This window comes from Chaetodon auriga, chromosome 6 (assembly GCF_051107435.1).
Source record: "Chaetodon auriga isolate fChaAug3 chromosome 6, fChaAug3.hap1, whole genome shotgun sequence".
Taxonomy (NCBI): Eukaryota; Metazoa; Chordata; class Actinopteri; order Chaetodontiformes; family Chaetodontidae; genus Chaetodon; species Chaetodon auriga.
This window is the reverse complement of record NC_135079.1, coordinates 2,878,144-2,890,696: the sequence shown is the minus strand read 5'-3', so window position 1 is coordinate 2,890,696 and position 12,553 is coordinate 2,878,144. Positions and strand designations below refer to the sequence as shown.

The 12,553-nt window shown below is 46.9% G+C and overlaps 1 protein-coding gene across 1 annotated transcript in view; it reads left to right on the top strand.

Annotated features, from left to right (window-relative positions):
* Positions 1–342: 342 nt before the first annotated feature.
* cftr (CF transmembrane conductance regulator) overlaps positions 343–12,553 on the top strand; it is a 31,053-nt gene continuing 18,842 nt past the window's right edge. Inside the window, exons 1-11 of the mRNA XM_076733756.1 lie at positions 343–673; positions 2,229–2,339; positions 4,897–5,008; positions 5,979–6,194; positions 6,817–6,906; positions 8,765–8,928; positions 9,107–9,232; positions 9,835–10,081; positions 10,231–10,323; positions 11,744–11,920; positions 12,082–12,273. Coding sequence (XP_076589871.1) covers positions 621–673; positions 2,229–2,339; positions 4,897–5,008; positions 5,979–6,194; positions 6,817–6,906; positions 8,765–8,928; positions 9,107–9,232; positions 9,835–10,081; positions 10,231–10,323; positions 11,744–11,920; positions 12,082–12,273 — 1,581 coding nt within the window. The 5' untranslated portion in view covers positions 343–620. The remainder of the gene's footprint in view (positions 674–2,228; positions 2,340–4,896; positions 5,009–5,978; positions 6,195–6,816; positions 6,907–8,764; positions 8,929–9,106; positions 9,233–9,834; positions 10,082–10,230; positions 10,324–11,743; positions 11,921–12,081; positions 12,274–12,553) is intronic.

Genomic DNA, 12,553 nt, shown 5'->3' with positions numbered 1-12,553 from the left:
GTGATTTGAAGATTGGGGTTGCAGAGTGAGATAGAAGCATTCATTTATCATGTAGCTTTACATATTTAAACTACAAAAGGGAGTTTATTGAAGAAGGTTGACTTCCTCTGAATGAAACTGAAGTGGAAAAATATTCCATATGGAGCTCTGGACTCCCTTTGTTCAAGCATTGCCTGGTGTTGTATATGGATGAATATCTGAAGTGGCCTCATTCGGATCAGCTGGCCTTACCTCTCCAGCTTGTTGCCACAATATGCAACCTGAGGCTCATCGGCGTGGAAATGACGTGTGTCTCCGCAAGTTTTGGCGAGCCCATAAAGGATGGACTGTCCTCTCACTGTCGCACTGACCGAGAGAGCAAGACAACAAGGGGCGGACGGAGCGAGCGCGACCAGAGAAGACCGGAGAGACGCGCGCAGGACAGAGATACCAGTCTTGGTTTTGGGAAGAAGAAGACAGCTAAACGGTGATAATCACATTCACCAGAGGCACAAAGTGGAGGATAAAACAGGCGAGCACCTTCTCCCTGTTCGTGGGACCGGAGCCTCTCAGGGGACACACAAATGTGAGCGACGCAGACGACTCAGGTGCAGAGAAAGCAAACTGGCGGCGCGCTTAGGATGCAGAAGTCACCAGTGGAAGATGCCAACTTCCTCTCCAAGTTTTTCTTCTGGTAAGACATGTTTGTCTACGTCCTTTACGCGAGGAGCTGCAGTTTTCTGTGGATAGAAAGGCGCAGACGCGGCTCTTATTCCGTCACTGCAGCCAAATCATAATGAGCAAAAATCCCTAGAAATAAAGCTGTAAGTCTTAATCCACTGCACAGGGTGAATATTTCAACTTATCACCTAATAGGAATCAATATTGTCAAATTAATAATAAGTGCACCACCACCAGCTTCTGGTTATTCTGTCGAAGCGTTTCGGACAATGTGAAAAAATAAAATGTCAAACTTTTTATGAAGAAATTAAATTAACATGACACCTTAGAAACGTGATTGTGATGCTGTCACGGACCGTCCTCGTGTCTGAGGGTCAGGGTCAGGTGCCCTTTCTTTGCAATGGAGATTAAAAGATTATTTCACCCAAAAAGCGCCGCTGAGTCGGAGCTTGTTCGCGTATTCTGTGCGTAAAATGCGCACCTGACCGTTTAAACCTGTGCGCAGAATGTGACTTGTGGTCGATGGGGTTTGTTCTGTCAGCTGGGGTGGGCGCGCGTGAAGAGTCTGACTCACTCTGAAACACTACAGTTGGGGTATAAAGTGTGATTATGATGTCCTTAAGGTATTTGGGTAAGATTTTTTTATTGATCCCACACCTGGAAATTAAGTCGTTCCGGTCAGGATTGCAAAAAGAAAAAAAAAGAAAAAAAAAAAACAGTGGCACAGAAGGGTCAAGATAAAAAGTATAAAGAATATAGATTAGAAAAACAACTATGTATATGCACATTATGCACATATAAAAATACTAAATGCCATAAAAATGCTATTGCCAGTGTTCTTATGAGAAAACTACCACATGTCATATGTTATATGTTATATGCACTGGAGAAGTACTGTTGCATAGAAAGGACACTGAGTTTTCACTGTGGTTAGAATCTATGTGGTTACCATCCAATGCTTGCTCTGCACCATTAATGAGGCATTTGAATACCCTGGTCTTAAAAGGATAACGCAGGATAAAGTGTGTGCTGATAGGTCCCCTCTGCTCCCACTAACCACTGGTCCCGTAGAAAGAAAAAGCCTGATGATGTAAACTGCTGTGTGTCACAGCCTTTCTTCGACTGATTCAGTCACAGGGAGCAGCAAACATCTGACTTAATCTCCCTTCTCTGCCATTAGTCTGACTGTGGAACCTCAGGGATTACTTCTATTACAGCTAACACCAGGCTGCCTTAAAGGTTCCAGACGCTCCACAGCAGCTTCCAAAGGCTCGTCCTCTAACCGCGCAGAGACAAGTGCATTTAATTTCACCTCTCACGTATTTTCACCTAATTAAAAAATGTATTTTATAAGAGTTTGACATACACTCTCTCTCTCAGCAGTGGACACTGAGACGCTGCAGGCGTCGTGTCCCAGGGCACTTAGAGTAAAGGTGTATCAACACAAATAGGTTTTGACTGTCTGTTTGTATACTCTCAGTCAGGTGCACGCACATTTTTGGCTGGAGGCGCCCCAGCTTCAAACAGCTGATGCCCAACAGTCTGTCTAATTTGTGGTTTTTGTGCAGGTGGACGTCACCGCTGCTGAGGAAGGGCTTCAGAAAGAAGTTGGAGCTGGCAGATGTTTATAAAGCTCCTTCCTTTGATCTGGCAGACAACCTCTCCGAGAGACTCGAAAGGTTTGTGAAGCGGACTCTGGTTTTTCTTGATGAACACGCCGGCTGGTAATTGCGATGCTGTAGCCCATCAACAGATCTGGACTTTGGGAGATCAGTCAGAGCCTCCTGATTCACTGATTATGACAGTTTGGCAAAGGGGGTCCAGAGACCTCAGGTAACACTGTGGTGACGTTTCCTGGCACTTTTTGTCATTTGGTGAGCAAGACACCATAACCCTAAAGTCACTTCTATCTGTCTTAGAGTGAAAACATGCATCCTGACCCACATCAGCACGTTAAAAAAGCATTTCGGGGTTCGTTTCATTGTTGGCGTTGCAGTTTTCACATCGCCAGCTGACGTGTTAACATGTTTCTGCATCTTCAGTGAAGTGTGCCACCAACACAACACACGAGTCATCAGTTTAAAACAGCAACACCAAACGGCAGATTTTGGTATCAGTCCCTCACAAACGAAGACGGCGTTCTTTGGAGAGCTGCCATTTTGCACCGACGCTCAGTTATCGCACGCCGGGGCAGAAAATCCTGCTCCTGCTGTGATGTGTTCTGCCTTCATTTGCAGCTCAGTGCAGTGAGTTCAGGCCCATTTTTAGGAGCTGGTTGTGAGGCAGTGCATGAAATGTCTGACTGAGCTGCAGCTACATGTACTGACCGCACGTACATTGTCTTCGTATATAACTGTTTGCTGTATAAACTGTAAGCATCCATCCCATCATGAACACACCTGTAGGCAGCATCTAACAGCGTAGATGAAGTGACATCACGAAATCCTCTGACGGTGGATGAATTCGAGGAAAAAGTCTGCACCCGTGATGTTTTTCATCCGTGCCCTGCGTGTGTTTACAGTAGCCGTCCTTCCATCGGAGTCAAGTTAAAATACGGGCTGGCATTTAAACCGGGCTTGACATAAACCGAACGTGTGTGTGCCAAACAAACAGCGATGACGGACAAGGTTAACTCCGCTCACTCTGCTTTCGATTGGTCTTCCTCGCCCTCGCTCGCTTTTCTCAAATTAAATGACCCTTTGGCTTTTTCCTCGCTGCTCCGAGGCCACCATACACTCCTCTCCTTAACTCAGTTACTCAATCTGTCTTAAAATAAATAATTTAAGGCTTTAAAACAATAATGTTCCTGAAGCCCAGTCACGGTCACACAGTGACACAGCACAGCGAGCACAATGTCAGTGAGTATAATGTGTTTTTATATCCCTCTTCTCTCTGTCCCCACTTGAAATGGCACATTTAAGTTATCCTGTCTGTCCTCTTTGTCCTCTTCCTCCTCTTCATCGTTTCTTCACTGTTCTTATTTCACTGAGCAAATGCCACGTCTGTGTTTCTTCTCTTAAAGCAGAAATTAGATGTTAATTCTTCATTTGACTGTTTTACCTTGCTGAACAGCCACAGCGGTGCCCCACACCGGCCTTGCCTCTTGGTTACCCGGGGGCCCACGTCACGCTGAATGGTGCCAACAAGCCAGTTAATGTACATGGGTGTTAAAAAGTCGACCTTTAGAAAGGGCCCGGCGCCCACCGGGTGATGAATGAGCGCTGGTGGGTGATTTTGCTTTCATTATTCCGATCAGGCAAGCAGTGGAGGCTTCTGGGAACGTGAACTTTACCTTCCAGTAAAGCATGCTGTGCACCATCAGCCCCCTCGTCACCCGTTCACTTCAGTTCAGTGAGCCTTTCTGACATGGGATGGATTTCAAAGCTGATACTGAACACATCAAGAGCTGGAAGGAAACAAAAGAAACAGACGAACATGCAGTGATTTAAGTGTGTACACCTGAGCGTGCTGTGCCGTGACTCAATCAATGTATGAATTCACCCTCTTTAAGACATTTAGGACTTTCAGGGTGTAATTACCTCTTCACACTCTTCAGACTTTGTCCTCTTTGTTTTTAATCTCTGTCTTCCTTATTGCTCTCCCCTCCTGCCGTCTCCTCCTTCACTCATCCTCTCTTCTACACTTTTTCTCCCATCACTCACCGTTGAACCATCAGCCAAATCACCCCGGTTATAAATGACCCTCAGAGAACAATGCAGCCACTTACTGGAGCTGTAAGTGCTCGCCAGAGCAGTTGTGGGGAGTTAATCCAACGGGGCTGAAACAAGGGGAACAAACTTTAAGCTGGAATAGCCGATATTCAAAAGTATTTGTAGAAAAATCTGTAGAACTTCAGAAAGTTGTGATTCAGTGTAGATAAGAGTTCTGCAAACTGAAGGTTTACCAGAAGGAAAATCCGTCAAGGATAAAAATACTGAACTCTGATAAATCCTCATTTTACGCCTGATGTGTTTTTGTGTGTTTGATTCCAAACAAAGCATTGACGCCTAAAGAGCATGAAGATAATTAAACGCACTTCATCTTCTCATTCTGTGACTGATTCACCAGCCAAAGTGAAGAAAAGCCTGAAAAACCAGACAGCAGCTGGTTTGTTGCCAGAGCGGTCGCAGACAAACAGAGCAGGCAGACTTCGCTGGCATTTGGCTGGTGGACGTGTGACTCGTCAGCCTGCCTGCGCTGCTCTTTAACTGTGCTGTAACTCTGTCCTCCCTGCAGAGAATGGGACAGAGAGGTGGTGTCGGCCAAGAAGCAGCCCAGGCTGATGAGAGCGCTGGCCCGCTGCTTCCTCGGCCCTTTCGCCTTCTTCGGCGTCCTCCTCTACCTCGGGGTGAGTCTGTCGGGTGGCGCTAACTCTGCCGTGATGGATTATATCACTGATTCTCATGAGTCTACGCTCTGTGTGAGGCTGGGCTTGTTTGTTTTGCAGCTAAATTTGAATTGAGGTTTACTGAAGGGATGTTTTAAAGCTCTGATTTGAGTTCACAAATAATTGTAATATTTCATTGAACAACCCTGAAACCACAGATTAACTGTAATTTCTTCACATTAAACCGCATTTAATGATACTGAGTGTCAACATAAAATACAGTTCAGTCACACACTGCTGTTTCACCTCCACCTGTGTGCGTGTGTGGGTGTGTGCGTGTGTGTGTGAACCTGTTAACGGTGTCGGTGTGGCGAGGGCCCGTTGAGCTGCAGCGCAGTGACGCACAAACATCACAAGCATGTCGCACCATAGTGTCGCAAACCGCCCCGCTGTCCGGGACTTATGGGAAGGTGGTGACAGCGGCCGGTGCGTCAGTTGGTACAGTTAGAGGTGGTTGTCATGATGACAAGAATGCCTGTTAGATGTTAAAGAGGCTGTGTGGGAAAACAGGAACGCTTTGGGGAAGGATCTCAGAACAAGGCAAAGGAGCTTTGGATTGATTGGTTTTCTTAAATATTTAGCAGAATCTGAAGTTTGTTACGGTTAAATATGAAACTGTGACGTTGATGTCCTCTTATATTGGACATCTTGGCTAGCTGGGCATGCTCGTGATGTGGGTCCATACACTTTTTAAACTGTGCGACATTGCTCTTGTGTTTTAAAAAGTCAGGATTTTTTACAAATAATTGTGATTTTGGATGACATGCACTGCGACATGGTTGGAGGAAGTCTTGTATCGCCGTCATTGATTAGGAGTTGACTTCTTACCTGCTCCAACGGCACCCGTTTCAGACAGAGAAAGTCAGAGTTATTACTGTAAAATGAGATCAAACCAGTTCTTCTCCTCTCATCGTCCCATCTCTTGGTGCAGGAGGCTTCCAAGACGGTGCAGCCTCAGCTTCTGGGCCGCATCATCGCCTCCTTCGACCCGTTCCACGCTCCGGAGCGGAGCCAGGGATACTTCCTGGCCCTGGGCCTCTGCCTCCTCTTCACCGCCCGCTTCCTCCTCCTGCAGCCGGCCATCTTTGGCCTGCATCACCTGGGCATGCAGATCCGCATCGCCCTCTTCAGCCTCATTTATAAGAAGGTAAGAGGGGAGCAGAGGGTGTGTTTATGGAACTGAGACTCAGCTGTCAGTCATCACAGGTGAAGACAGTTTTTCCTTTTATTAGAGCCTTCTCTGACAATATGTCTAAAATTTATTAATTTACATTTATTCTATTCCTGACGGCAGAGATACTGAATATTCTTATATCATTAAATTTTAGTTAGCAACAGAATGAGAGTAAAAAGTGCAGCATTTGCCTCTGAAATGTCGTGGAGTCTCTGAAAACTTGTAGCCGTCGGCGCCATGGGCGTTTATCTGTGGTTACACATGAATCGAACACTCGCTACTTGGAGGCTCTGCTGTAACAACCAGTCGTTGGTACAAAACAACCCAGCCGATAAGATAGTCAGACAGCTGTGTGTGAGCTTTTGTCAGCTTTTGTTTTGCTGCTGTCAGACAGAAACATCGGCTGAGCGCTCGTTCGGCGTGAGCGACCGAACGTTCCCAGAAAGCTTCTCACACGTGGACGTCCGGCAGAGGCGGCCGAGGGGGGGCGTGGCGGCACGGTGTCAAAGCGCGGCCACGTGTCACCGGCTTCCTCTCAGCCAATTCGCTTTCTCCCTTTGTGCTCCAGCTGACCCCCGACCTTTGACCTTTTCAGACCCTGAAGCTCTCCAGCCGAGTCTTGGATAAGATCAGCACCGGTCAGCTGGTCAGTCTGATGTCCGCCCACCTCAACAAGCTGGATGAGGTGAGGAAACCCGAGCGTTTTCTGAACTCACACATGTATTTGAGCATTTTACTGTCCCATAAACATCTGTGAAGTCTTACATCTGCAGGGGATGCAGATGTTTTATCTTCCACCATCAGTTTAAAACCAACGTGAAAGACACTTAAACTCTGGTCTCCAAATGATGTTGAAACTGAAGAATCATCAGCACTTGATGTGAAATCATGTTTTTTAGAAAGATATTCATTTTAAATGTAAAGATTTCAGTGTACCAAATGCTGCAGGACACAGTGGAGATTTCTGAAGTACAAAAAGTGCTTTCAATAATAATTTTTTGAAGCGCAGAACTTTTGAAACTGACCACTGAAGGTGAACGGTCTCCCAGTGTTTGGGTGCAAACATCAGATCGCTGAAGTGAGGGCACAGCGCAGTAGTTTTCCACTCAGACGTAAAGAGCCTGTCTCTGCAGGCAGGATGAGGGACGGGAGGACTGACAGCTCGCTCCGACGCCTTCATACTGAGGGACAATTAGAGGACAATGGATGTGGAACAATAGACGCACACATTTACAAACAAACACAATTAGGTGTGTGTGCCTGAGTGTCCTGTAACTGTGAATCAGCGTTGAAGAAAACACTCCTGATTATGCGCAACAACATAGCTGGAGGGTGTGTGTGTGTGTGTGTGTGTGTGTGTGTGTGTGTGTGTGTGTGTGTGTGTGTGTGTGTCTGTGTGTGTGTGTGTGTGTGTGTGTGTCCCCGTGTCCGCACGCGCCTCGAGTCCCGCTGAGATGTTGAATGTGGAAACACTCTGTAACCTGCTTTGAGACAATTATCACCCGGCTTGGATGTGGTTGGCCGATGCACCGCGCTCCCTCCCTCCCTCCCTCCCTCCCTCTGTAATGGCTGGTTGGGGTCACCTGGTCTGTGTGTGAGCTGCTTCCCTTGTTGTGAGTGGATGAAAGGGAGCTTATTGAGGTGAGAAGTGAGAGTTTCTCACCTGCAGCACAGCTGAGCTCTGTCAGCACAGCGCTGACTGGATGACAGTGGACTCCTCAAAACAGGAAGTTTATCTGACACATTCGCTCCTCTCTGTCTGTCTTTCTGGTCTGTTTGTCCTCCCGTCGCTGTCGGTCGTCCTAATCATTCATTCATTCTTATACTGCAAATCTTTCCTGCACAGCGTGTCAGGATGGGGAATTTTATTCAAAAAAATTGCAAACATTATCAGCATGACATCACATCTCACTCCCTGCTGTAAAGCCAGCACTCACCTGACTCAGGTAAATGAAGGTGCGTCTCAGTGTGTGGACACTGTGGTCTGCAGTGGCTTAGATGGATTTTCTTTTGCAGGTTTTTACAGGATCTGCTTTGAATATTTGCCACTTACAGAAAACATGCAGTCTGTTTTTAGTGTTCCACGCTCCCTCCTTCAGTCAGCGTCACAGCAGTTACTAATTAGTGTTTTTGTTGATCTACTTTAACAGGAGACTCTTCCTCTAATAGCTTAGCGTAGCATAATCCACAGGCTGTGCTGTCTGTGTGCATGCCCAGTCTGTTCCAAACCCTCATGTTTTCACCAAAATATGGCTAAAAATACACTCTCTGTTTGTTGCTACCATAGTTAATTGTTCACCCTTGATGCACACGACGGTTTCCAGCTCTGGTATGTTTACACTGATCGAAGCCGACTGCGGCTGCTGTCCTCTGCTAACTTTCCACAGCCCCCTTTCAGGTAGTGAGTGCATGATACTGAAAACGATGCTGAACGTGACCTTTGACCTGCCCGTGGTCAGGAGCAGAGCAACATTTCCAGTAGAAGTCATATTCCAGGTACCCTGTGTAATGCCAGCCCTGTGTGCTGTTTGTTCTGATTCCAGAGTTTGGGTTTGGCGCACTTTGTGTGGATCACCCCCCTGCAGTGCATACTGTGCGTGGGTCTGATCTGGGAGCTGATCGAGGTGAACGGCTTCTGCGCGCTGGCGGCTCTGACTCTGCTGGGCATCATCCAGGCCTGGCTCACACAGAAGATGGGACCGCACCGGTGGGGAAACACCACCACACATCCACGCATATGTCAGCATATTAAAACTGATTGTAAATCTAATTGTTTTATTCCTCGATGTCTCGCAGTCTGTGTGTTTTGTCTGCTCTCTGAAGATTTAAAACATTTAGTACATACACATTAATCTTTTTCTCCGACAACTTTGTCCTGCAAACAGGGTGAAGCGAGCGGGGATGATCAGCCGCCGCCTGGCTCTCACCTCAGAGATCGTGGAGAACATCCACTCCGTGAAGGCGTACGGTTGGGAGGAGGTAATGGAGACCATCATCAAGAACATCAGGCAGTAAGACACCAAAACACACAACAGCTTTACTTTTCCTGCAGAAAATACCCAAGTTTACGTAAGTTTAGTCTTGTTTGCTTCATGTGTTTGCTGGTTATTAAAAATGTGGAAAAAGTCCAGTGTTGAAGGAAGCAGCTTCACTCTGGTTGCAGCCGACATCAGGCTGAAAAGGCTCAACCTGGTGCTAAAATTGAGAGGGAGATGTTAAAACATGTGGTCAGCCAGCAGAGCCACGCTGGCGTCCCTGGCGGCTGTCCCAGCCAGAATCAGGATCGTTGTAATTGACAAGTACAATAAACGCAGAGGAAAGAGTTTTGGTGTCGTGGTGCAGAAACACGTTGATAAGTATCAGAGCTAACACAGAGCCACCAAGACTTCACGTTTACCTGACAGGATGAGCATGAAGAGCTGGCACGCTGTTCGCCAAAATACCTCTTTGGGTGTTGGTTACTCTCGACAACGTTTTTCTGATAGAAATGATGATATGACAGATGTATAATCACAGTTTCCTTCTTCATTCAGTCAACAAATCAGCACTTACTTACTTTATTGTACCAGTGTTACAAGCAGGCTGTTTCTTCTGTCCCGCCCTCCCTCCTCAGGGACGAGGTGACGCTGACGAGGAAGATCGGCTCTCTGCGTTACTTCTACAGCGCCTCGTACTTCTTCTCCGCCATCTTGGTCATCGTGTCCGCCATCGTGCCGCACGCGCTCAGTAAAGGCATCATCCTGCGCCGTATCTTCACCACGGCCTCCTACTGCATGGTGCTGCGCATGACGCTGACCCGCCAGCTGCCAGGGTCCATCCAGATGTGGTACGACACGCTGGCACTGGTCAAGAAGATCGAGGTGGGTTCAGAGGGGGCGTTGAGATCAGCAGACTCCATCTAAAGGTGTCAGGGTTGGTGTTAGCCCTCTGCAGCGATAACAGGACTGAGCAGTATGTAATAAATACATATGAAACACAGATGTACCTGCCTGTGGTTTGCTTTCTCCAGGAATTCTTGATGAAGGAGGAATACAGAGTGCTGGAGTACAACCTGACCACCACTGAGGTGGAGCTTGTCAACGTGTCTGCATCCTGGGACGAGGTTTGTCCACCTGTCTGTCAAAGCTGAATGTAAGACTTAATGTCATTGGACATGTAATCCAGGTACTGTATGTTTAGTGTTGCATTTCCTCCACCAGGTCACATAACACCAAAATAAACCCTGAGATTCCACGTTTGCATGGCTTGATAGGAGAAATCCACATTTTTAGCAGTTGCTGATGATCATTAATGATTCTTAAATGCTTACATTCAACATGAAATGGATGAAACATGTTTTCTCAGCACACACAGGTAAACAAAAACAGTGCCATCGCTCCAAAAGTTCAAACTGCCCCTGACTTCTTTGGATGACACGCAAGAGACAAAGATGGTTATCTGACTCTCAAATGTCAATATTGGTATGAGCCCCAAAAATCCAGTGAGGCACGTTTACAGAAGTCCCACAGCCCCTAAACCCACCATGTATTACAGGTATAACAGTTATTTCCTCACCGTCGCTGGGAGTGGGAGCTATAATCTTATGTATAGGCAGAAGCTGTAAACTTAGTCAAACAGGTGTGATTGGGTGACCACCCAACACCGTGAGAAAACCAGCGTCCAGCCGGGTTTTTTTCCCTCACTTTGCATAATTAATCACCCCAGTGTCGTCGCCAAACTTTGCCTTTGCTGGGAACACTCTGAATCTCAAAGGGAGACTCGGAGTCGCGTTCATCACCTAATTCCCAGATTCTCCTCTTGCCTTCTCCTCTTCCTGGAATGTGCCATTCGCAGATGAATGGGAGGGGTGTTTCCTTTCTTTACAGCTGACAGCGCGTACGTCAGCTCATTAGAATAAGAATCGCGCCGACAAACATGTACGAACCTCAGCGGGTCCCGACACTGGAGGAACGGTGACCCATAAAATGCCACAGGGGTCAATGATTAAGCCGCCGAGTCAAGCAGAGTTCCCCCTTTTCTAACAGTGAGATGTGTCAGCCGTTAATCTTTACAGAGGCGGTGACAGACGAGGTAAAATGAGGCCATTGTGAGACTTCTTCTGTCTTTGGAGAATCTCTTGTTTCTCACAGCAGTTTGGCCCTCTGTCGAAAACACGAGAAACACCAATCACATACATGTACACATGCAGAATGATGGGATGGTGCAATGGTTTGAAGTATTTTATAGTGAAATATAGAAGTATACCGTAGCACCAAACCTTTAGGAGCTGCACCCGAGTGTAGCAGAAAATAGTGTAATAGCATGCTGTAGTGCAGTGCTGTGCAGTATTACATGATATACCACACTACAGTGTAGCTGAGGCTTTTTATGTTTTAGTTTTTATTTGTCCAAAAAGTGAAATCTGAGAGTTATATTTAGAGTAGAGATCATGTAAAATCTCTTTTAGTTTGAATTTGTACATAAAAAATAGATGAAGACTCTCCACTCAGACACGTTTCAGTATCTTCTGGAATCCTCTGCAGGGCATTGGCGAGCTGTTTGAGAAGATCAAGCAGGAGAACAAAGCAAACGGACACCTGAGCGGCGACCCCGGCCTCTTCTTCACGAACCTCTACGTCACACCTGTCCTCAAAAACATCAGCCTGTACCTGGAGAAGGGAAAGATGCTGGCGGTGGCTGGCTCCACTGGCTCGGGGAAGGTGGGTCAGAGAAGTCACCTCGTCCAAATGAAAGTGTTTTCAGAGGCTGCACTGAATCTGAAGTCCTGCACGCTGACCTGCAGCAGGTTCCTCTGTGTTAATGCCTCACAATCACAATGGAGTTGGACAAAGTGTAACCACGTTTTCCCTCTTTCCTCCAGAGTTCCCTGCTCATGATGATCCTGGGAGAGCTGGTGCCATCGGAGGGTAAAATCAGACACAGCGGTCGCATCTCCTTCTCACCGCAGACTTCGTGGATCATGCCGGGGACGATTCGAGACAACATCCTGTTTGGCCTGACCTACGACGAGTACCGCTACACCTCCGTCATCAAGGCCTGCCAGCTGGAGGAGGTAAGAGAGCCTGAAACACTTGTATTAATCCAAAAAAAATGAATATAAATACCCGTTTTTTGGTGAAAACACAGGCATTTGGACCACGTGAGTGTTCAGAACACACCAACAGAATCAGACCTAATGCACAGTTCAGGCTCACGCATGACGATTTGGGTGCAACTGATGTTTTTAGCTCATGTTTAGAGAAATTACGTGCTTCTGGAAAGACTGTGAAGTGATGCCGCTCCAGTCACAAACTCTCCTCCCTCTCGGGTTCCTCTCTGCCAGCTTCCTGCTG